At 45.6% G+C, this 25,555-nt stretch overlaps 2 protein-coding genes across 7 annotated transcripts in view; both read right to left on the bottom strand.

Moving 5' to 3' along the window:
- Positions 1–14,998, bottom strand: part of Traf5 (TNF receptor associated factor 5) — a 46,740-nt gene extending 31,742 nt beyond the window's left edge. The window contains exon 1 of the mRNA XM_021165688.2: positions 14,659–14,998. The gene's annotated coding sequence lies outside the window, so the exon portion shown is untranslated. The remainder of the gene's footprint in view (positions 1–14,658) is intronic.
- A 5,926-nt stretch (positions 14,999–20,924) lies between these two features.
- Rcor3 (REST corepressor 3) overlaps positions 20,925–25,555 on the bottom strand; it is a 40,101-nt gene continuing 35,470 nt past the window's right edge. For 3 of the 6 annotated variants that reach the window (XM_021157796.2, XM_021157805.2, XM_029474636.1), the window contains one exon: positions 20,925–23,516. In XM_021157796.2, the coding sequence (XP_021013455.1) occupies positions 23,172–23,516 (345 nt within the window). In that variant the 3' untranslated portion in view covers positions 20,925–23,171. Of the gene's footprint in view, positions 23,517–23,992; positions 24,235–25,555 lie in introns of those variants that run through there. The other 3 variants (XM_021157787.2, XM_029474630.1, XM_021157814.2) reach the window with 2 other exon arrangements.

The raw sequence follows: 25,555 nt of genomic DNA on the forward strand, positions 1-25,555 counted from the left end.
ACCAGAGTAAATCACATAGTTCTGTTGGTAAAGTGTTTGCTTTGCAAGCATGAAGACATGAGTTCACTTCCCCAGAACGCACATCTTAAAGCCAGGCATGGTGGTGTACACTTGCAATCCCAGCACTAGGGAGGTGGAGACAGCAGGAGCCCTGGGCTCACTGGCCAGCCAGCCTAGACTACTTGGCAAGTTCCAGGTCAGTAAGAGATAGCACCTGAGGAGAGAAACCTGAGATTGTCCTCTGCTCTTTGCATGAGTGTGCACAAATGCACATATACACTACTGCACAAATGACCACACGTGTGCACACAAAATTATCAGAAGAAATCATGATTCCTCAGTCATATATTCTTATCTGTTTTCAGCTTCCAAGGTCAGGTGTCCTTTGTAATATCAAGGTCTGATTTAAAACCTGTCCAAGGATCTCCCAGTATATGACTGTAAGGTACACATGTAAACATGCATTTTATGTGCAATTCATGTCATGAGAATTTCACTTCATAAAATAAGACATGATGCTAAAAATAGCAGGAAGTTCCAGTAAAGATATAAATTTGATGAACTAAAACTAATTTAATCTCTTATAGTCTTCTGTGACTATTTTCTAGACCCTAGATCCCCATTAGCAATGAGTAGGTTAGATGAAATCTCACCTAGGCCGTGGAGAAGCCGGCGCCTTCCCACCAGGTTCTCTGTAGGGCAGTGTTCTAGTCAGGGCTTCTAATGCTGTGGTAAAACACTATAACCAAAGGCAACTTGGGGAGGAAAGGGTTCATTTCAGCTCATAGCCCCACATCACTGTCTGTCTCTGAGGGAGTCACTGAGCCTGGCTGAAGCTCTTCCAAAGCTTCTTTCAATGGCAGTGACGAGCCTTCCTCTGAGATGCAGAAGCAGTTCCCCATCATCAGGCAGGGCTCTGCTCTAACCCCATCATCAGCTAGAACCAACACAAACTCTGTTCTCCACAGAGCTGAACAGGGAGGCCCTGCAAGGCAGGGGTCCCTCCCACAGCAGCCCAGATGAGATGAGACAAGGCCAGCATTGGGGAGGAAGAATGAGGAGCCCGGAGGGTGGGACTTTAGTTCCTCAGAGAAGTGTGATTTCTCTCCGGCTGGTAGGAAGCCTCCAGTTCCTCATTTCCAGCAGCTTACCAGACAGGGTTGCAGGGCAGCTCTAGAGCTACTACCCACTCTTGTCCTGAGCCATGCCTGCCTTCGTCCCCTAGTCGGGAGGGACGATTCTGGGGAACACTGTCTTCTCTCAAGTCAGCCAGAGCCAACCAGGGATATTTTTAAGTCTCCAGGAAGTCACAACAAAGCTCTCCCCTCAAAGGCCTGCTTGACTCCAGAGCTTTGGGCCTCCTCCACAACCACAACTCTGTGTCCTCACTGTCTACAAACTTCTCCTGGGACAGCCATCTTTCATTACACACCACCCACAGAGCCATCAGTACCTGAGAGCACTCAATTGGTGTTTGGTGAATAAGGACAAGGGGGATAAGGGGAGGGGTAGGGGCCTCGCATGACATCATGGTGCAAAGGGGGCGCTGCTGGATGCAGGGCAGGACAGGTCCAGCTGAGGGGACTTTAGAAAAACATGCATGGAACCCAGATGCTAGAACTCTGTGGTAGGAGGCAATGTCTACCTGTGGCTTGCTACCTTACATACCTAGCTTGTTTTAATCCTGACATTCCTGTGGCATACATATTACCATTATTCCCATTTTTCAAAAGAGGAAACTGAGGCTTGGAGGGATCCTCCTCCAGGAAGTGGTCAATGCGCCTGAGGAATCAGCAGGAGCCACAGTCACTCTAGGCCCACAGGGAGGCAGTGGATGTGGGTGGCACCCCATGGGTTCTGGGGTGGACCAGTCTGGATTCAAATTTTGGTTTTATACTGCATAATCTTATGAACTCAGGCAAGTTACTTTGTCCCTAGGCCTCTCTGTTTCACACAATAATTAATAGTGACAGTGTAGCAACCTCGCAGGACTTCTGAAGAGAAAATAACACTATGCACAAAGAGATGGCTGGCCTGCTAACTGCTTTTGTAAATACAGTTTTATCAAAGTGTAGCTGGGTTAATTTGTTTGCAGATGTTACCATGGCAGAGCTGAGCAAGCTAACTTGAGAGTGCAGGGCAGCACTCATCCTAAAACAGTGACTATCTTCTCCCTAAGGAAAAAGCCAACTGACCCATGTATGTCTACATGTAAAGCGTTAGGAGGTGGGGAGGGGCACAGAATGCACTGCAAGGGCTCTGAAGATTATGATGTATGTGCAGCCCCACCCCCACTGGCTATCTCCCCTCACTCTCAGGATAATATGTCTAACTGATATGTCCGGCTGCCAGGTTCAGGAATCAAAAGTGAATAAGAGGGGCTGGAGAGATGATGCAATGCTTAAGAGCATTGGCTGCTCCTGCAGAGGGCTCAGGTTTGAATCCCACTACCCACATGATAGCTCACATCCATCTATAACTACAGTTCCAAGGGATCTGACACCCTCTTTTGACCTCTACAGGAACTGTACATACACATGGCACTCAGATACACATTTGAACAAAACACTTATAAATCAATCAATCAATCAATCAATCAGTCAACCAATCAATCTTTAAAAAGGAAAAACCAAAACCAAAACCAAAACCAAAACCAAAACCAAAACCAAAACCAAAACCAAAACCAAAACCAACTGACATATGAGTGAGCTTTTCATCTGGCACCTGCTGCTGCCCCTAAATGAGTCCAAGGAATGCTCTCTGCATCTGGCTCCCTTCAGTTAGCTGTTTTCCTTCAACCCAGAGCTGTGGTGTGTGTGTGTGTGTGTGTGTGTGTGTGTGTGTGTGTGGTGGGCATGTGTGTATGCTTGTGTTGTGTATGTGTGTGTGTGTAGGTGAGTCCTGTCCTCAGGCCAACCTCAGATTAGTAGCACCCCAGCCACACAGTCCACCATTTTTCCCTCCCTAGCATCAGATACACCTGTACCCACATGTGTGCAGGCATATACAGTGTGTGTGTGTGTCCATGTGTGTGTTTGTGCTTGTGTGTGGTATTTATGTGTGTATGCTTGTGTGGTATATGTGTGTGTATATATATAGTGTGTGTGCCTGTGTGGTATGGTACAATGTGTGTGCACATATGTATGTGTGTAAGGGGTAAACGGGTATGTGTAGTGTGCATATGTGGAGAGGTGTGTGTGCAGGTGTGTGGTACAAGTGTGTATATACATGCATGTATATGTGTGTGTGCAGGTGTGTGGTATATCTGTGTGTAAAGGGGTGTGTGTGTATATGAGCAGGTATTTGTGTGTGGTAAGTGTATGCAGGTACGTGTGTGTGTGTGTGTGTGTGTGTGCATGTGCAGATATGTGTGTGTTGGTCTCAGGCCAACCTCAGACAAGCAGCACCCTTGGCCACACAGCCCACCATTCTTCCCTCCCCAGCCCCAGGGATACCTGTACCCATATATATGCATGCATACACAGTTCAGAGGTCGACCTCAGGGTTCATTCCTCAGGAGCTGTCTCTTTTTCTCTAAGTTGAGGTCTCTCGTTGGTTTGGAGCTAACTATTTAGGCTAGGCCAGCAGCATGTTACTGACTGAGCTATCTTCCTGCCTGAGTCCTCTGCTGTTACCACTGTTTCATTTCTCTATTTTATCTTCATGGCTAGTTTTCTGACCACTTACCCAATGCATTGCTTAGAATTCAGCTACACTGGATCATCCAACCACTCAGTCCTTCAGTCAGCTCCTGTGTGCCAACCATCCCTTTGCTAAGAATCTATCCCTATACTGGGAACAAAAAGTATTGCTGAGTTGGCCCCAATTTCCCACTCCTTGGCCCTGCCCAAAGGCTGCCCTCAGCCCAGAAACATCTCCCAGCTAAATGTTCCATGCTCCTTCTCATACCTGGAACTCTGGGGCATTGTTTATAGAATCACACCTTCCCATAGGTACCAACAGATCCATCCCTTATCAAATTCCCCAGCACCTTTCTGATCTTCCCTGCCCTTCTGAGCACATCTGTATTCTACTCCCGAATAAACTGGGGTATGGGGCTGAGTCATCTGGGGTGAGGGGTAGACACACAATAGCCCTCCTGCCCTTTACATTGGTGGCCTGTGGCATATTCCCCTTCAATCCTCCTGGCCTTGGGGACACTGAGCTCTTAGGTTCTCCTCCAAGGCTGACCACATCTTCAGGGCCCTTGGTCTTGCCCACAACTCCCACATCTCATCAGAAAGGCATCCTTCTCTGACTCAGACTGCTTCTGAAGGCAGCCTGGCACCTCACTCCATTGAATGGTGGGTCTACCAGCCCAGATTTACTGTTCTTTCTCTTCTCTCCCTTTCTGGCTATCCGAGTTGTTCACACAGACAGATATACAGGGCAAGTAAACATGGAATGTGGGATTCCAGTGACCGTGTGAATACAGAGCTTGGATACACAGTCAACAACCAACATGCTAGATTTAGCTGAAAATTCTGAAGCATTTTCAAGTGAGGATTGGGCCCCTGATCCACCTTCCATGATCTGGAGGTGTTCTGAAGGAAGGGAAAACCATTCTAGTCAGGCTCTAGAACATGCAAGGCAGTGACCACAGTGACCCCGTTATTTGCAGTTCTGCTGTCCATGGTTTCTATTACCTTGACCAACCAATGTCTCAAAATATTAAGTGGAAAGTTCTAGAAATAATTCATGAGTTTTAAGCTGCATAGATGATTTTTCAGTAGCATGTTGAAATCTTATGCTTTTCTAGCCTATCCTGCTTGGGAAATGGATCTTCTCTGGACAAAGGGATACTGCCTTAGCCTAGAGCATCTAGGCTGTATACACTACCCACCCATTAGTCACTTGGAAGTTGTCTTGGTTATCAGATCAACTGCTGTGATTTGTCAGAGTTCAAGCAAACTTTGTTGCACATGAACAAGTAATAATCCTGGCAGTTTATTATAGCATTGTTCTGTTCTGTTTATTATTAGTTGTTGTTCATCTCTTACTATGACTAACATGAATCAAACTCAATAATCTATATAGGAGAAACATAGTAGACATAGGTTCAGTATTATCCAAGGTATTGGGCAACCACTGGGCATTTTGGAAGGCATCCTCCAATACATAGAAGCCTTGGCTTGACTGATAGCTACCAAAGGTCATATTCTAGCTCTGTCTTTTCATTGATGCCCCTATCCAAGCTCAGTAATACAGATCCATCCTCAAAGCTGGAAGCTGGCCACAAACATGAGCTGAAGCATTGAGGTCATAGTTTAAGAGAGGCTGATGGGGAAACCACCTTTTAACTGGAAGGGAGGCCAATATGGCTTGGAGCCATGGTGAAAGCAGATAGAGCAAAGGTTGGCACTCACAGCCCAGCCTCATGGAGTGACACACCCCAGATGCCTGTGTGGTGGGCATTCCAGGGTTGGCTCCAACACTGTATCCCTTAGATGAGACTTTGCACTGCCCACTGTCGTGATGGGTGGGCTGGATCAGAACCACAAGAGAGAGGAACAGCGGGGAATCCAGTAAGGAGATGTAAGAAAAGCAGGCAGAATGAATTTGGGGTGGCTTTTTCCTCCTTCAACCAGCATTTGGGCTATTGAGGCAAGAGGATACTGAATCTAAGGCCAACTGAGATATATAATAACTAACGGACCAATAAAGAAAAAGGAAAATGTCCAGGAAAATGTTCTGGCTCAAGCATTACCCATGTAGAGCTCAACTCTAAGGCTTATATAGTTTGATTTTTAAAAATTATTTATTTTTATTTTATGTACCTGGTGTTTTGCCTGTATGCATGTCTGTGCTCAACATGCAGCAGTGCCCACAGAGGCCAGGAGAAGGAGTCTGGTTCCCTCCAGCTGGAGTTACAGCCAGTTATTAGCCACTATGTGGGTGACAGAATACACACCTGGGTCTTCTGGAAGCCAGCTCTCTAGTCCCTAACACAATTCCTCATGTTATTGTGACCCACAGCCATAAAATTATTTTGTTGCTACTTCATAACTATAATTTTGCTACTGTTATGAATTGTAATGTAAATCTCTGTGTTTTCCCAGTGGTCTATGGTAGTTGCGATCCTACAGCCTGATTCTTCATATGTTACAGCTTGTAGTTTCACACAGTCTCTACTTAGGTCCCCATTACCCTGTAACAACATAACTTGACTCAGGTCATACAGCTATAAGTAGGGAAGTGGTTTTTGTTTTTTTTTTTTTCATTTAAAATTCCAACTTTATTTCTCATATACTATGGCAGCTTGGGAATTTGCCAAAATTTTAAACCATGTCTTGTCTTTTTATTAAAATTTGGAAAAAAACCAAAATTATGGATTTACTCCAAAGTCACTGTTCCAACATTTTTATGAAATAATTAAAATCACAATATCTCTGGAACATAGTTGCTATTAGGTATGTATTAGGTACTAACTTGATTATGAACACAATCCCTTTTTGTACTAATATTTGTAAGATATTTAAATTATTTTCTAAGCAGAAGCTAAATTTACAGAGAGGTCTGTAGATTATTCCATTGAGACAGCAAAGATATTAGAATAAGATATATTCACAAATTATATCTTTTTCCCCCATATGATGTCTTATTGGTGTCTACAGTTTTTTTGTTTTTTGAAAATTTTTTCAAGTTTTTTTTTTTTTTTTTTAGGTGTATGAGTGTTTGCAGTGTGTGCAGTGCTTTATAGAGGCCACAAGGGTGCTCTGGATACTCTGGAATTGGAGCTACAGACAGCTATAAACCACCATCTGAATGCTGGGAAGTGAACCCAGGTTCTCTGCAAGAACAGCAAGTGCTTTTTAACCAGCGAGCCATCTCTCCAGCCCCTGAAGCAGAGATTTAAACACATATTGCTCATCCTTGATCCAAAACACTTGCGGTGATCAGATTTTGAATTTTTAAAATTTTGGAGTTTTGAAACATTTGTATATATATAACAAGATATCTTGGAAATGGGATCCAAATTTAAATAATCGAAACTCATTTAGATATCACAAATACCATATATATATGTATGTATATATATATGTGTATGTATATATATATATATGTATATATATATATATATGACTTACAGAATGTGTGTGTGCATATGCATGTGACTGAACCTAAGACCTCATATATACTAAATAGGCACTCTATCATTGAGCCTAACCCCCCACCCCTGTTTACATTTTGAGACTGGGGTCTCACTAAGTTGCCCAGGTTAGCTTTGAACTCATTCACTTTGGGGCCCAGGTGGACTTGAATTTGCCATCTTCCTGCCTCCAACTCTAGCTGCTCTGATCCTACCTGTAACTCCAGCCTCATTTCAATGACCTCATCCACTCTTTTGCATTGGCTAGTATCACAAACCTAATACCCATGCTCATTCCACCTACACCTGTTAGTCCTTCCCCATCCCAGTGAAATGTCACCACCTCCACCCTCACCCTATTGGTGTGGGCCACAACTTAGGCATCATTCTTGGCTCCTCTCTATCGCACAATACCAAGTCTGTCAATCTCCTGTTCCCAGCCAGCCCCTGTTTTCAGTACACTGACCCTCACCAAAGCCGCAGCCATCTCTCCCCTGGTGACAGCACTGGTCTCAAGGTTGGCCTCTGAAGCTGCCTACTCCCTTACAGCCTGCAACCTGAATGGCCCTTTTAAAGACAGAAGTCTGTAGAGCCCAGTCCCAGTGGATGCACATACAGAACACTCCCGCAGGTAAGGCTCAGGGAACACTGTGGAAGAGGAGGCAGAAAGGCTCTAAGAGCCGGAGGAGCAGGGAGTATGCTGTGAGACTGTATGCCCTAGTGATGTCAGAAGCAACAGTTTCACCAGCAAGGCTGCCCAGATGTAAGCAGAACAAGCGGAACAACAGGCATGCCGAAGTTGGGCACCGGTGGGGTGGGCATGAGGACTCAACCCTACACAGAGAACTCCAGGAAACACAGGAGTGCTGAGAGTGGAGAGATACTCTCCCCCAGGGAAGAGCACACCGATGACCAGCCTTGAAAACATATGTACGGTAACATCATACAGACTGAGCAAGTTATATTTAGAAATATACAAGTACATATACATATATGCATGTAACAACAATTAAGGAAAAAAAAAAAAGAGGCCAGGAATTTGAAAGAGAGCAAGGAGCAAGAGTAAGGAAGGTTTGGAGAGGAAAAGGAAGTGGGAAATGAAATATTGTAATCTCAAAAACAAATCAAAACAAAAAAACCCTACAACAATAACAACAAAATCCGTAAGTTGGCTCTCTGTTCAGCTCCCAGGGCCCCTTGACACTCAGGGTGTCCCTGGAAGTCTAGGCTGATGTGCTGTGGTCCTCATCCTGTGTTCCCATTTTCTAGTATTTTCCTCCCTTGTCCTCGTCTCCAGCTACAATGGCCTTGTGTGACCTTTGACAGTAGAACTGCCTTCTGCTTGCTTCTCCACCCACCATGCCTCTCACTCCTTCACTTTTAGCATACTCCTTCAGTCAACACCTGCCACCCACTGTGCTTGCTACCATGTAGCAACTGTTCATGCCTTTTCTCTCTGACCTCCCTACCTGAATAAAGTACCAGGGGAGCCCGGCTGTTTCTTCTGCTTACTGAGGTTCAGGCCTTGGAACATCACACACCGTTGGTGCTCAGCACAGACTGAGATGAGTGGATGCCACGTCATAGCCAGTAGCAGCCTCTGTACCACTACACATACTGCTCAGGGACCAAGACATTTTACGCCAGCTATCTGTGCACCTTGAACTTGTACAGGGAGAGCAAGGGTGGTTCATGGTGACTGACTTGGGGTGGGCTGCTGGTGAAGAGACTAAACCTTGAACAGTGGTCTCCGCTCGTACAGGGAAGAGCCACAGAGGAAGCGGCAGCCTTGGGGCACTGGGTACCTGGGTAAACAGGAAAGGGCTGAGAAAGATGTGCATGGACAGACAGACAACAGGCCAAGTCAACCAATGTCCATGAGGCCTGTGTCTAGGTCCCATACCCTGAGGTGCTCACTACACAGGTTCTACATCTAAAATCTCATTTGCCTGGGTCCCTTTCAGGAGACATCACCGGCGGCAAGAGCATGAGGCCAGCCTTTCGCTTTCACCCCTCTGTGTTTTCAATATCTAGTTCAAACTTTTCTCTTCTCTACAAACCTTGACTACTCCCTCTAGCCTCCCCAGGAAACTACTTCCTACTGCACAGAAAAACAAAGAAGTCATCAGACCAGAACAGCCTCTATTTCCTGCCACCACACCTGTGTGTCTCCCTACTTGGGGCCCCTGATCTGCCCTTGCCCTCTTATGGTAGCTACAGAGGTAAACTCTGATTTCAGCCAAACTCCCCAGCTGGTAAATGGCTGCCCTGAACTCACACCGTCTATGGTGGCTTCTCACTCTTGCTCACCTGCTTGACCTTTAACCTCTCCACACTAGCCAGCTCCATCCTTCAGCATTCAGCTAAGGTTCTCACAGAACTGTGGAGAACCAAAGCTGTGGTTCTCTCAGATGTCCCTGGAATCCCTGTGTCTCATCCCTACTAGCCCACATAACCTCAGCTTCCCTAGAAAGCCTCTTAACACGCCCCTCAACTTCTCTTGTCAAGGCCACTTGTGACTTAAGTGTCACTGGTCATTCTGGTCTTCCCCTTGTCTATCCTTGTAGCAGCATGTGACACAGTTAACCCCTGACTGCTCGGATTTAACAAGTTACTTTCAAATACTGTATAGCTTCCTTGAAAGCATCCTGAGCTGGCGTGGAAGACAGTGTACAATGATGTGAGACCCACCTTCTCCTTTGAACCTGGATGACCTCCCTGAGAGACCCATCTGTACCACTGCAGACCTCAAACACTCAAAACAAACAAACAAACAAACAACCCAAAAACGTTCAAAGCATCCAAAATGAAGCAGACATCCCTGCACTGGCTGCTCCCTCCAGAGTTACCTCTAGGTGAAAATTCATTTTCTTCCCTGGCTACAAAGCCGCCTCAACACCCACATCTGCCCATATCGCTTAAACCCCACCTGATTTTGTCGTCACATCATTTTGTTCTGTTTCTTTTAAAAACATATTTATTTTTATGTGTGCATGTTTTTCCTGCATGTATGGATGTATACCATGTGCACACAGTGCCTGCAGGGCCCAGAAAAGGGCATTCGATCCTTTGGAACCAGAATGACAGACCATTATGAGCTGTCATGTGGGTGCTGAGACTGAACGGAGGTCTCCCAAAGAGCAGCCAGTACTCTTACCCCCAAAGCCGGTTACCCAGCCCTGCTCTGTTCTGTTGTCTTTGATTTATGCTGACTTGGGAGATACAGCAAGCTTTCCTCGGCTGTACCCAAGGTGAGTTCCCAGCTTCTCTCTCAGGAGGCCCTTTGCAATATCTGCTTAGTTGGCCCCACCCACTCTCCCCTCTCCTCCAGTCCTAAGCCACCCATCTGAATAAGGAACAAGGAGACTTTCTTAGTGACTTGGAACCTCTGGTTTACTTCTCTATTCTGCTTAATTTCCCGCTGCTCCCCACCATGCTGGCCTTCTACCAAATGCTATTTGTTCTCAATGCTTCAGTCTGAGTCTCCCCAAGGACCCTGACCCTAAGTCTTGAGTCTTTGAAGTTGCCTGGGACTCACACTAGCTAACCCCCAGTGTTACTGTCCCAACCCACTCACCCCTGTCCCTGAGGTCTCCGGCCTAGACAGCATAGGATGACATGGTTTCTGGTCTACCCTGGCACATGGAAGCTCATCTGCCAGTCTGTGTCTGCTTTTTATTTAAATCTGAATGCCTTTAGGCCAGGAATGCATTCCCCAAGGCCCCAGAGGTCTCCCAGCTCTAGCCTTGTTAAACACACAGTTCTCCCTGAGTATGGGCTTGGTGTGGATATTGGCTCATCTTACCTGCCTAGCCACCCCAGGTGGGAGATAGCACCACCTCTTTGAGCCAGTCAGGACAACAGATGCTCATGAGAATTAGGCAACTTGCCTTAATCACATATCACACCCAGAAAGTCAAAACTCTAGATGTGATTGCTTCTTGTGCTAGGGTACCAAATGCCCTCAATACCATCACTTAGGGGGTTGGAGCAGGAAGGTTACTGTTAAGTTATGGACCAGCCTGAGCTACATTGTGAGTTCAAGGGCAGCCCGAACTATGTAGTGAGATTTTTGTCTCAAAATAAAAGAATGAAATCCAGATTTGAATCCAAGCTCATCAGGTCATGCAGCCCACATTCTTACACTCTGACACAGTGAGAGCAATGGGTGTTAACCAGGCTAAGTCTTAAGAAGACCCTCTGCAGCAGTGTGGAAAGAAAAAACTAAGACAGTCAAACCTGGAACTGAAGAGAGTAAATGAGTGCTCCAGGTTGTCCAGGAAAGAGACTCCGAGCCTAGTTAGGGAGCTGACAAGAACAGGGAGACAGCAGTGGACTTTGCAATAGCTGGGAGAACTGGGAGGCTGGAGTGGTTGATGTGAGTGACAAGGGTGTCCTGGGAGCTCTTGAGATACCACAGCCAATCAAGGTGGCTAATACTACACAAGCCAAGTGTCTTTCCTTTAGAATGTAGTTTAAGCCTTGGAGTGAAAGAACTCCAGGACAGGATTCTAGGGTCAAAACTGGCGTCCAGACACAGCCGCATTGGCACCTCCAAGGCAGGAGGAGGATGGGAGGAATTAGGCCACACTGGGGAATGTCAGTGGGGACAGGACAGGGTCCAAGGAGGTGGCTGATGGACAGGCTAGAGGACAGCTGCATGGCGCCTGCTGGCTGGCGACAGAGGATTGTCAGACCTCAGGAGCCCTGTTAAGCCTCAGAGCAGCACAGCAGGTGCAGGGAACCCAGTGAGGCAGAAGCCCAAAGTGCAGACATCTCTTTCCAGAGGCTTCCAGGGAACCTGGGAGAAACTCTGGGAAACACAGGGCTTCCCAGGTCAATGGCAGAGTGCAGACAGCTGAGACCAACGAGCAGGGGGAGCACCTCAGGAAGAAGACACACAGTAGGTTGTTTATGGGGGTGGAGGTTTCTGACTGGGTTGGGAGGAGTGCAGCTTGGCCTTAAGGGAAGAAAAGGCTGTGGGGAGATTCCAGAGGTATTTTGGATTGCTGAGGAGAGACACTGACTTGGACCAGACTGCTGAAATGAGAGTTGCTCTCTGGACTGTCCCTGACGTGGAGGACTGACCTGCACATCTGGGTACAGGGCGCAGGGTGCAGGGCAGAGATGATGTTGCCTGCACATCTGAGTACAGGGCACAGCAGCTCTGGGTGCAGGGCACAGGGCACAGCAGCACACGTGCACACTGCGTTTGCTAGAGCATCACAGCCAGCTGCCTGCAGATACTAATATGCAAAATATGCTGGGGACTAGAGTTTCTGTCAGGACTAAGGAGTATTTTCACTTTTATTTCGAGGTCTGCTACTATTCCACTTCCTCATAAGACAGGACTTGCCAGAGACCACACATAGGAATTCCTTAAGTACTTTTATCTCAGCAAAGCAACACACCAATGCTGGCCCAATTCTAGGGTGGTGGCAGCAAGTGCCCAGCCCTTGGCATTTTGTTTCTGTCTTATAGAGTGATTCGCCTTTCCCTGTCACTCATGCTGGTAGATATTACACCTGTCACCCCTCCCACTCCGACCAGTCTCTTCAGGAGCACTAGCTCCTGCCCAGAAGAACCCTGGAAGAGCTGCAACCCAGGTGGAGAAAGCAATTAGAGACTGCGTCTGTTCCGGTGTCCTCTTCCTCTGGTTTGTTAAGTCTTTAAAACTTCGGCTAGGGGCCAACTCCTCACTGGTTCTCACATCTGTCCAGAGAGTCTTAGCTTCCTGTACTCAACATATACTGGAAAGAGCATAGGAGTTGCCTCAGAAGGGGCTGCTGCCCATTCCCTGATATGAGGTTTTCTGAGTTCCAGCTTGAAATCAGGTGGGACCTCTCCCTTCTCTCTGGGAAAGAGAAGCTAGTCTAATGTGATAGGTTATTTATAACGTGCATTTTAATCTGATTCCTGGGATCTAATCAACTCTTACTAACACCCGTCCTCAGTAACTGGGAGACACACCCCAAATAAACTGAGCGCAGCTCAGCCGACATCTTTTTAGGCTAACCAATGCCAGATTCCAGGCTACCACAAAATCAGGCACAGATCCTTCCCCAGTCACTTGGCTGGCTGCGAGGACAGTGTGGCATTGGTTCATACAACATCAGGGGCAGTTTCCAGCAGAACTTTACCCACATTGCTGGGAATAGATGCTCCAGGCACTTAGGGGAATCTGGGTCCTTTTGCTGACCCCCTCAGACTAAAGGGGAGGTAGGCAGTTGTGGCTCTCTGAGGAACCAAGGTGACAGTCCTGAAGCAGAAACCTCAGAGTCCCCCGCCTAGCCCAGCAGCAGAGCTCAGGGCAGAGTTGACACTCGGTGCTTCCCCTCAACATCTGGGGGATGTGCAAAGCTACCCTGACTCACAAGGGTGTCGTGGGGGACAAAATGAGAGCACATGCCATTGAGTGAGGAGCAAATGGAGACCATAAGGGGCAGCTTCACGTTTAGTGGCTCTTTTTTCTTCAAGGGCTCCCTCAGGAAAGTGGGGATTGTAACTACATAAGGCTGTTTCTCTCCCTAGTCTAACAGGACTGACTCAGAGGCTTTGGCTCCCCTACTTTGCAAGTCACCCTGAGATACCCCAAAAAGGAAAGCTCTTACTCCCAGTGGCTGGGCCCCTATGTCATCCACCCATATCCAGTGGGTTCTCCACTGACGTCGGCCATCCTTCTCCCACACCACAGGCCTTAGCCAGGGACCCTGAGAACGTCACCCTTCTCTGTTATGGCCCCTTTCCACAGCTCACCCTCCAAGAGACCAGGGAGACTACAGTCCAGGGTCTGGAGACAACCCATTTCCTGAACCCACTACCTCTCCCACCTTCATCTCCCATCCATCTTCCCATCTGTAATTTCTGCCTTTTCTGTTTAAATCAGTTGTCCAAGATGCCAGATTTTCATCCAGACTCTCGGTTATGTTAAGGTCTCTGACTTTGGGCTGTATGAAGTAGATCAGACTGTGGCAACTGGATTGGGGAGGATTCCTTAACCCAGACTTTTGCTGTCTAAAATTATCTCTCACACACCCAGGAAGTTCTATTCTCAGAAATGCTTTAATCAATTTCTTTGCATTTTAAGTATTCTCTAAGACTTTTTTTAAAAAATGCATATATTCCTGGAAAAGGGAACAGTCCTCTTTGGCCCTAATCTAGTTTTCACACAGCACCTATGCCCGATATTTATTGCAACAAGCTGGATGCCTTTTTCACAGGCCATGGAGGGTTGGGGAGAAGGGTGTCTCTCCCCATTTTACAGACCTTAGCCCACAACTGGACTCCGAAGAGCCCTGCGCCTGCCGCAGCGAGATAAACAAGAGTTCTCACGAAAGTAAAATAGCCAAATATGGAAAGTCAGCAGACAGAGTGGAGAGGCTGAGGAAGAAAGAAGCCAACCAGAATGGCCCAGAGGGACCCGCAACGAAAGCCCTCAGAACTGTCCTCAGAACTGTAAGACCTTGCAGTTGGGTGGCAAGGGGGTCAAGCAGTGATGTGAGGACTGTCTCCGTCCAACCTGCGGTGGGTGCTCACCTCTAGGCGCCCTGCTGAAATCTGGAACTCACCTTCTGCAGAGTCGGGTGCTGTTTCCAATCGAGCACGCGCTATAGCACCGGCGCAGGCTCGAGTCCCTGGCATTAAGCTCACGTTAATGGGCTGTGCTCACAAGTCTTGCAAAAGTGCCCTCGGCCGGGCGCGGGTGTCCCGCGTTGCCTCAGTTCGCCCGCTACCACACACGCCTCCGGCTCACCGCCCTAAGTTGCTTTCGGTTTCCGAGGAGCCGGGACGGTCAGCTCACCCGGACTTTTGCCACTTGCGGGGCTCGCGGAGCTCCGCTGGCGCCCTACGGCGGCGGGCACTAGGCTGCTTCGCCTCAGCAGCGGGTTAGGCCAGCTCCAGCGGCGGGCTCCGGGAGGGGCGGGGCCGATGATGGGGGTGTGGTCAGGGTGCCCAAGAGGCAGGGCTGAAGGTGGAGGCGTGGTTATGTCTCCCAAGAGGCAGGGCCAAGGTTGGGGGCGTGGTAATGGCGCCCAAGCGGCAGGGCTTGAGGCTTCTCGGATGGCGGCCAGAAACTCACTTGAGCTGGGCGAAGTATCCCCCTAGATGCTGGGGATCACCCAGACCCTAGAAGCCTAGGCTTCTCTTTCTAGAAACATTAGTACCTTGTGTGCCTTTGAATTGTATATATTTTGCTCTTCAATCAGCCTCCCTCCGACCTCCCAAACCTATTAATTCTTTGAGTAGACACGTTTGCTCAAGATCAGAGATCTGGCTCAAATCACTTCTTCCCTGAACTTGTTGCAGTCCAGTACAAATCTGCCAGCCCTCGTTCTGCTGTTAGCATAAGGTTGGCAGTCTCTCTGATGTTTTGTTGTCAAAAGCGCCCCAGTTTTAGTTCTCCTGGTCTTCAGAGCCACCTGGTGGAGCGTGCTTGAACTATGAGCGTTCTATCTGCGGTCTAGAGAGACCTGAGTGGACCTACCCAAGGCTAGAGCTTGAATTCTTGCCTCCCAAATCCTAGCACAGGGCTGTTACAGTGTATTCGCTCTACAGGTTCACAGTAATTGCAGCCTATATGAACGAAGTGAACTAGCATCTCAAATCTAACCTCTTCCAAGTCAGACAAACGCGGGAAATACTTAGCTGTCTTGAGCATCAAATGTCTCATCACGGAGAGAAGAGAGTACTAGGGCCCTTGCAGTGGACACAGGTATGCATTGGAGCAGGGCAACAGCTGGAGCAGATGTGGGATCTGGTGGAATAGTCAACAGGATCCCAACACCCAGGTGCAACTCTTTGGTTATCGAGATTAAACCCTCCTGTGGGCATGCTTTGGCATTCTGGACCAGATTACTCTTGTGAGAACTGAAAGAGACTGAGCCCAAGTCCTCTCCTCCCTAACCCTCCCAACAATACATCTATTTACCTTACTTTCCACCTCCTTTCACATGACTGCAAGGTGACAGGACCCTATGGATTTAGACACCATAGGAAACAGGCAATATAGACTGGAAAGACCATGTCTGAAATGAATAATGTAGCTATGGTTCTGAAAGAAGCAATCTGTTCTAAATATGAGACCCAAGGTCTTGGTATGATGAAGTCCAAACCTGGGATAGGATAAGTTCTTATTGTGTTCCAAATGGTGGCCACCGGACTCACAGACAGAAGTCTAAATGAGAATAGATAGGACTATTTTGGTGGGATTGGAGAGGTGTGGTCTCATACATTTAAAAATTTTTAATTTTTTAAAATTTGCTTGCTTGCATGTCTGTGTACCATGTGTATTCCTGGTGTTTGTGGAGACCAGAAGAGAGATCTGGAGTCACAAACAGTTGTTAAGCTTCACATAAATGTTGGGAGTTGAACTCAAGTCCTCTGAAAGAGTAGCCAGTGCTCTTAGTGTTAATATCAGAGCAGTCAGAAGTGAAGGAGATGTTCCCAGCTTGTGGTGTTGATCCCAGAGTCAGTCTCTTGTATCCCAGGCTGGTTCACATTTGCTATGCAGCTGAGGCTCATTCAAACTCCTAGCCCTCTTCCCCCATCTCCTGAATATTGTGATTACAGGCATACACCGTCACATCCAGTTTTCTATGTAATCATGTTTTATTTTTCTCATGTGCCTTCAAGAAAGTTTATGTTTTGTTTTGCTTTGTTTTGAGACAAGCGAAGATGTCTCTGCAGGTGTCAAGTCAGGCATGAAGACAGGGCCAGATTTGAGCATTACTTCAATATTTTGAAAGTATTCATTATTTCCATATACTATTTAATAGTAAACTGATTTACTAGTCCTTAAACTAGAGTCACTTATAAAGAGAAGGATGGCATGATACACAAACTCTTTCTTCAGAAGGAAAGGGCAAATATATGATTCTTCAGGACACTCTACGATTGCCTACCACTAGTGGTTTAACTGGCTGGTGTGACTGGGCAGTCTGATGAAGAGGGAAGGCTGCCACCTGTTGGTCGAATGCATTATTTCCCTCAATCTACACAGCAAGACTGGTGAAGTCATGTGTTAGTTGAGGACAAAAAGCATAATTCCAGGGCAGGTAGGCAGAAGCTGGACAGGGCAAAGGCTGTCCCAGAGCCTGCAGAGGCCATTAAGATGAACAAATGTGCTGTGTGATGGGGAAAGACGGAAGAGCAGAGCAGTGTGAGCTATGAGGAGAGGCAGAGTTAGAGCCGAGAAGAGGGAGAGGCTGAGAGAGAGAGAGAGAGAGAGAGAGAGAGAGAGAGAGAGGACTGAGGTGGGTAGTGGGGTTGGTGGAATGATGTGCAGCACCTCACAGCGTAGACAGATGCTGATCACTCACCCCCAAACATACTATCAGGCCACGGGATTGCCCTAGCTCTGGGAAATGGCAGAGACCCAAGATGGGGAAAGGTTCACTCTCTGCATTGGACCTCTATGGAGGCACCACTATGGCTCATGGTCCCATGAAGGCTATGTGTGGTCCTGATGCGGTGGGGTCGAGTCTATGTCCGTGGCCCATATTACCACCAAATACCATGCATATATATGTAGTCTATGCCCTGGCCTGAAGCCATGTTGGTGGGCTGTGCTGCCAACATCGACCATACTGATCGGAGTGGCCTTTGCTGCCACCAGAGGCCACAGTGATATCTGAACCCATGCTGCCTTCAAGGGCCTTGTCTGGGTCCATGATCTTGGTGCAGCAGGTGGCCATGTTCATGGTCTTTGCTGTTTCCAGAAACCACGAGGAAGGTCATGATCTGAGCTCCAGCTGACTGTAAAGAGCAAGGAAGCTACTTTGGCAGTGATGATGACTGCAGATGCAGTTGAGAAAGAGGGGCATGGAAGCCCTCTGTGATACCACCACCTCAACCCCCCTGTAACAGCCTAAAAAGGAAGCCATCAAAGAGAACTCTTCTTTTTGAAAAAAGATTTATTATTATTATTATTATTTTATGAGTACACTGTAGCTGTCTTCAGACACACCAGAAGAGGGAATTAGATTCCATTACAGATGGTTGTGAGCCACCATGTGGTTGCTGGGAATTGAACTCAGGACCTCTGGAAGAGCAATCCGTACTCCTAACCACCGAGGCATTTCTCCAGCCGAAGAGAACTCTTAAAACCTGTGATAAACTGAGGTACAGCTCTCTACATTTGATGCCTTGGTGAGTATACAGTGGAGAAGGACCCAGCTTTCCTTAGGGGTCTGCCCACTGGAAGTCTGATCATGCTCTAGTGAGTATGTAGACAACACAAATGCATTTTTTTTTAAATTGGGGTGTAAGTCACAAGGGCTGTGGGGAAGACATGGAAGAACGGGGAAGTGAGTATGATCTGGATGGATGATATAAATATCCCAAAGAATCGATATAAACATTATTGTGGAAACAAAAAATACATACTATCACCTAATGGTAGATGTAGCCAGACAAGGAGAAAACATCTCTTTGGGCTTCAAATTGCACATTTAACCTCCTTGGGCTTGAAGCTGCATGATTAACTTCCATTGGAGGCTACAGTGGAAAGCCTGCTCATCAGGTGGCTCGTGTAAAGGATGGCAAGCAGCAATCCCCAGCAGAAAGCAAGCCTCTGATTATGGTATGCATAGAAGACTTGCTGGCTTACCAGGTGTGTTGCACCAACACCTGTGAGTTTTCTTCCTGATTAGCAAGAGATGATCATTTCCATTCCATCAAAGAACCCTGCCCTCAGCTCTGCCTTTTGGTGGGCTGATTACAACAAAAAAGACAGGCAGAGGGCAGATCTCCCCAAACTGATAGAATTTGTTTTTAAAGATACTCTTAAACCCGGCAGTGGTACACGCCTTTAATCCCAGCACTCGGGAGGCAGAGGCAGGCGGATTTCTGAGTTCAAGGCCAGCCTGGTCTACAGAGTGAGTTCCAGGGCTACACAGAGAAACCCTGTCTCGAAAAACAAACAAACAAATGAACAAACAAACACTCTGGAGAGATGATTAAGTGCACTGATTGCTTTTTCTTTTCTTTTTCTTTGTTTTTAAAGATTTATTTTTTTTTAAAGATTTTTTTATTTAATTTACATGAGTGCACTATAGCTATCTTCAGACAGACCAGAAGAGGGCATCGGATCCCATCACAGATGGTTGTGAGCCACCATGTGGTTGCTGGGGATTGAACTCTGGACCTTTGGAAGAGCAGTCAGTCCTCTTAAAGGCTGTGCCATCTCTCCAACCCTACTGGTTGCTTTTTTTTTTTTTTTCTCGAGACAGGGTTTCTCTGTGTAGCTCTGGCTGTCCTGGAACTCACTTTGTAGACCAGTCTGGCCTCAAACTCAGAAATCTGCCTGCCTCTGCCTCCCGAGTGCTGGGATTAAAGGCGTGTGCCACCACGCCTGGCTTGATTGCTTTTTAAAAAAAGGACTCAGGTTCAATTCCCAGCACCCACACGGCAGCTTTCCACTGTGTATAACTCCAATTGCAGGGGAACTGATGCTCTTTGTGGGCTGCCAGCACTGCATTCACTAGTGAAGCAGTTCCCAGAAGCAGGCAATATCCATATACATAGACTGCATTCTCTAAGCCTATGTGCACAGTAGCTGCAATTCTAACTTAGAAACCTAAGACATGCACATGTCTCTTGTTCTGCCTTGCTACGAGCTGATTCGGGACGTGGTCCCGTCCTCTTGAGTTTGTTGCAGGGCACGTTGAACAGGGCATGCCTGTTCTTTTCACACTTCTTATGTCTGGTGTCTGTGTGAGGAAGCACTTTAATTGGGGGTCTTATTGTTCTGAATCTAGACCTGCTGCTATTTTACACCTGGGGAAATGTGGATACCCCTGAAGACAGCTCTTCAGTCTCATATCTCCTATGGTGGGAAATGTAAACAAAATGGGTTCCATCAGAGGGTTAAATACGATACAATTCTATTAAAGAATTGTAAGGAAGCCTCTTGGCAGAAATTCAAGTCCCCTCAGGGTCAGGACCTCATGAAATCACAATATGTTTTCAGGGTTGCCCCCTCTTCTCAACAGTGAGTCAGCCCCACACTTGGGGGCCAACTGACCATGGAGTCAGGCACAAGGTTGCTGAATTTGAAGGACCCAACAGGGAACCCTGCTAGCTACACTTGCCTGCTTAGTTTGAAATAAAAAAAAAAAAAAAAGATATGCCTTGCTGTCATGACATACTTTGGATTGTGTAGTCGTTTTCCTGGGGTCTTGGACCCATTTCGTACAGCACCCCACCATTGTCCTTAAAAACTTTGCTCACCCAAATTCCTGCCAGAGTTCTAAGATGTCACATCTGGAAAAACCAACCTCATTGTAGTCTCCAATTTGTTAATGACAGCTTGCAAATACCCCAATGCATCTACCATCTCCCTTCATTGCTTCCTCATTAAGTGTTCAGGGACAGAAGACATGTTGAGGAAAGGGGGAGGGACAAAGGATGTGACATGGGAACAGTCACAGAAGAGGGGACCACAGATCCAAGGAAAGGTTGGGGCAGTAGGGGGTAGAGGTTGCTTGAATATGCCAGCACCTGATATTAAAAACACAAAGGACAGACTCCAGGTACCACTGTGGTCCTTCAGTAACAGACAAACAAGGATGAGAGTCTTGGTGGACTGTATGTGTCCACTTGACCGCATCTGGAGTCAGCTAAAACCCAAGCAGTTGGGCACACCCATGAAGCCTTCTTGATTGGGAAGAGGCATTTTAACATGGGCCACACCTTCTGATGGCACTCCACATAAGACAGAATTTTACATTCTTTCACTTTGTGTGTTGTTCTACTCAATTGTAAGCTCACTCTTGATCGTAACTTACCTTTGTTTCCATCCATATTACACTGGAATTAAATACTTTTTCGTTAATTTTAACAGTAGTAGCAACAATGTGATTTATTTTTAGTTATGTTATAAAAACACTTTGGTGTAGATCTCTCAAAAAAGATAACTTCAGAATTAACAAAAATGGTCATTAAGAAATTTCTAGGCTTTGCTTTATATATATATATAAACCAGTACTTAGAATTTCACAGTGAAGAGGTCCTAAATTCTCATACAATATGAGGTTATATAAAAATAGAAGACATGGACACCTTTAAATCTTTAATCCTTTAAGCAGCAAGCATATTACTCTTCCAGGCCAAACACTGCTCAAACAAAAAAAGGAAAATAATGACGTGCAAAATATTTACAAAATATGCAAAGCACACAATGAAGACGTCTCACTATATACATGTGTCATATCACTAATGAAACTACTATTCTTCTACTGTGTGCTCTAGTGTTTGTAAAGAAAATTGCAACACATCCCTCAGATTCAGCACCTAAGCCACAGATACTGAACATCTGGACAGATGCTGGTGCTGAACAACTCGACTGACATCTCCCACAGACTGTACTGCAGGTCTACTGACGAGAGACAAGACAATGAAAGCTGTCACGGTATAATATGCACGTACACAAGACAAGTGCTTTCAAAAATGCTCTAGACAGTTTAAGATACATAACCGTCTTCCATGGCTTTTAAAGTAAAAATAAGTATAAATTCTTTAATATTACTTTTAGATCAGTTACATTTTTATATGGGGCATAAACTATTAAGGTGATCTGATGAGAAAAAAAAGGGCCTTTTTCTGCAAGCCACTTTCAATCACATCAGAATTGAGGGTCCTTTTGAAGGAAAAGCTGAAAATTAAAATTGACCAATGGGCTGGAGAGCCCATAAAGGGATTATTTTTCCAGTACTTAAGGAAACATGATCCCTCTGATGTGGGCAGCCTGCAGCCCTAGCAACTGTCCCTCTACTGCAAGCCATGCTTCCCATGTGAAGTCATTCTATCAAAGCTGTCAGTAACATGTTTGTTGAAACTCCGCCATAGTAAAATATTCTTTGTGGGTGCTAATGACTTTGTGTTGGAATAAAAAGGCCTTAAGCCTCTGTTTTTTCATAAAAACGATCTCAGTACGTTAGCTAACGGCACAATTATTGCAACAACACAATGAGTTCATCTTGTGATGCCGATGACTTAGCCCTAAATCAAACCACAAGCTCAGGTTGGTTGAAAGGATCATACAAATGTATTCAAATGTACAACAGAGATTTAGCAAGAAAAAAAAAAAAAACCAAAAAACCCCAAACACTCTTTGTATCAAACACAGATCCTCTTAGTGAGTATGAACCTTAAGTTCAGAAGATAAACTGTAAATAAATGTTTCCATAACCACCATCGCTACATAACTGAAAATTGTTCTAAATCCCCAACACAGGCAGATACTAGCTAAAAGCAAAGAGCATTTAGAAACTTTTTTTTTTCAAAATTAATATCTTCAAAGAACTTAAGAAACATTGTATCTCACCAAATTTTAAGTCCTTTTTCTGCATGTGAGTGATTCCAAACCTCTACTACTGATAGATAACAGGGTCAATGACCTTTAAACAAGGACTTTACACTAGGACCCCAAACTATGTTAAAGGATTAGCATGTTCAATACATTCTTTGTGGTTTCATATAATTGCTTTGCAATTGATTTAATTGCTTTCTTTTAAAGGAATATACTAAAATTCCTTTAGAAAAAAAGCAACATATTTTGAAAAAAGGGATATGAAGCTATAATTTCTTAAATATGAACATATCAAAATCTGAAATGCAGGCTATTTATCTTGCACTCCTAACATAGGAAAGTGTCTTTTAAAAAATTTAAATTAAAGAAAAAAGCAGAAAGATAAACATCCTTAAGGAACTTAAGGAGTTTTTTTTTGTTTTTGTTGTTTTTTTTTTACAATTCCTAAGTCAATATTTTTGTACTAACAGTTTTGAGTATGAAGAGGCAAGAAAAAAAGAAACCTCAACAAAATAAATACAGTAAAAATGAACGAAAACCCCTTGGTAGACAGAATACTTTTCTTCCCATGAGATCACAGTGGACACTAGAAAGGAGGCCAAACAGAGGCTTCCTGCTGTGTCACGCCACTTACACTAGTCCACTGCCACACTTCCCGTGTGCGCGCACCCTCTTAGGCTAGACCCCCGCCACAGGAAGGACTAGTTTGCCTTGTTTGGATCAGTCAAATGAGCACTGGTACAATGATAGGCGAGCCTTTGTCCAGCGTAATTAGTGCAGTGAAGGCTGTGAATCTGTCTGAATCCCAATGAGTGAAGGTGGCTGCTGACCGCCAACCGTGGTCAACACTGGTCTTGGGTTTAGGCGGGGTGGCATGGAGTTAGCAGGGCGAATGAGAGGTGGTGGAGGCTGATTGAGAGTTGGCCGGGGCTGTATGAACCGAGCCTGCTGCTGGAGTGGAGGAGGTTGTCGGTGAAGAGCAGGGGCGGCAGGCAGTGTTGGACGAAGAAGTGGTGGAGGCTGGTTCAGAGTGGCAATGGGGACTGTTGGTGTTGGAGTGGATGACGGGGCAGGAGGTGATGGACCCAGAGTCCGAGGAGCCTGTGGGGTCTGTGCCTAGAGGTGAGGAAACAAAAATAAAAATACCCGTGTGAGATTTAAGTCCTAACAAACTTGATACAATATAGTTTGGGCTGTCACAGGAAAAACAAAACAAAACAAAACAAATAAAACCAAAACCAAAATATCACACCAGTGTTTATTGGAAGCACAGGCTTCTTTTATTTTTAACAAAATAAAAAATAAACAACCCCCCTCCCCACCCAAAAACAAGAAACAAAAAACCCAACAAGGCTACCAAACAGACATCTTTATTAGTAAACAGCTTAACAGTAGAAATAATACACTTTCGCTCTGCTAGGACCAGAAGCTGGCATGTCCTTATGACTAAGCAGTCAGAGACGCCTCACGAGGAAGTGTATTGTCAGCCTTATGCTCATTTAGCTAGTCCTCACACACCCTCACAGCACACCACCAGAAGAGCGGGGCGGCTCCTCAGCTCAGATTAGCTCAGATTCCAGACACAAACACACCTCCGCTTCTTCGTCAGTGCTCTTCCCTGACGGCACCTTAGAAGCACTTTGTGTCTCCTCCCCTAAAGCAGAAGCATCAGCATTAGAAGCCTGGGTTCCTTGTTCTGCTTCCCACTCCTGCAATACCTCCTCTAAGTTAAACCGACGCCTGTAGTTTACAAAGAAGTTCTTCACTTGGCCAACAGTCTTGTTGCCAATTACATCTGCAATAGCTTGAAAATCTTTACCATATTTGCGGACACCTGGAAGGCAAAGTAAATAACACACCTGTGAAGGGTCAGCAAGGAGAGCTGTGTGGACTATACATCATGCACACACAAATACCAGCAATGAACGACCTTTCTGATAAACTCTGCTCAGCTCTCAGTTCTGAGACAGAGGCTAAGCTGTCAATCAAGGTCACAGATGAAAACCGTCAATTTTGTCATTTCATAGAGCCAGCCACTTGCCTTCCGCTGAACAGTCAGAAACTTACCATTTTTTTACATACTCAGTTACTTTCTCCAATCCTCTCTTGAACTCTCAATATAGTCCATTTATTGTAAAGCATTGAATTCTTTGTTCCATCCTCAATTCCACATTCATTTATTTCCCTAGTAGCCAGTCACCTAAATTTGAGCAACACCGTTTGTAAACAAAACTGGATGGGAAGGAGCCGTCTCTTTATCCCCTCAATGAGCTGAGTGTGCTGTACCATTCATTCCCCCATGATGAAAAGCAACATAATTTGGGGCTTAGTAGTAACTTCACCATGATTACTTGCCTACCCCACCAAAGTACCAACAAATATAACAATTAAATTATAAAATCAGAATTATCACAATCTGATGGGTTATGGAAAGGGAAGATACATTTAGCCCATCTACTTCTGTCTTTTCGGTGAGAATCAGATTTGTGCCCATCACCCTGCCTTGCTTTAAGAAGGGCACATACTGTTCCTGGAGGAAAGGCAGCAGCTGATTGATGAAGTTAAGATCAACAATTGCGCTTCAGAACTCAGAATGGGTGATAACCTTCTGAGTTGAATTCCAGAAGAAATACAAGGATTCATATTTAGAAACAGACGTACCGTGCTCAAAATACAAGTCAAAGTTTTTGATTTTTACTTTGATAACTGTAATTATATCAGAAAACATGAAAGAGATGAGACCACCACCAAGACAAGGAGCCTTAAGTACTCGTCACTAAGTGTAATCAAAGACAAGTGTGAGGGAAAGGTGTACGGCGGGGTTCTCCCGGACACCAGGGTGTGAAACACCAAAAATACCAGCATGTGGGAAACGACTGTTTTTAAATCCTATTCTTGCGTCGAACTGAGAATTTGGGAATATCTCCAAATAAATTCACCTGCCTGGCTTGACTGACACCAACATTTAACTACATCTCACTTTAAACAGAAACTGGGGTTCATAAACCATGTTCATGAGTGTTTTATTCTAAAGGAAAGACATGCATGACAACACAGACATCAGTTATAATGTTTAATCAACATAAACAAACACACTCTCTTTAAATCCAAACCCAATTTTATGGTTCAAGATGAATTCTTTTTTTTTTTTTTTT

Source organism: Mus caroli, chromosome 1 (genome assembly GCF_900094665.2).
Source record: "Mus caroli chromosome 1, CAROLI_EIJ_v1.1, whole genome shotgun sequence".
NCBI lineage: Eukaryota > Metazoa > Chordata > Mammalia > Rodentia > Muridae > Mus > Mus caroli.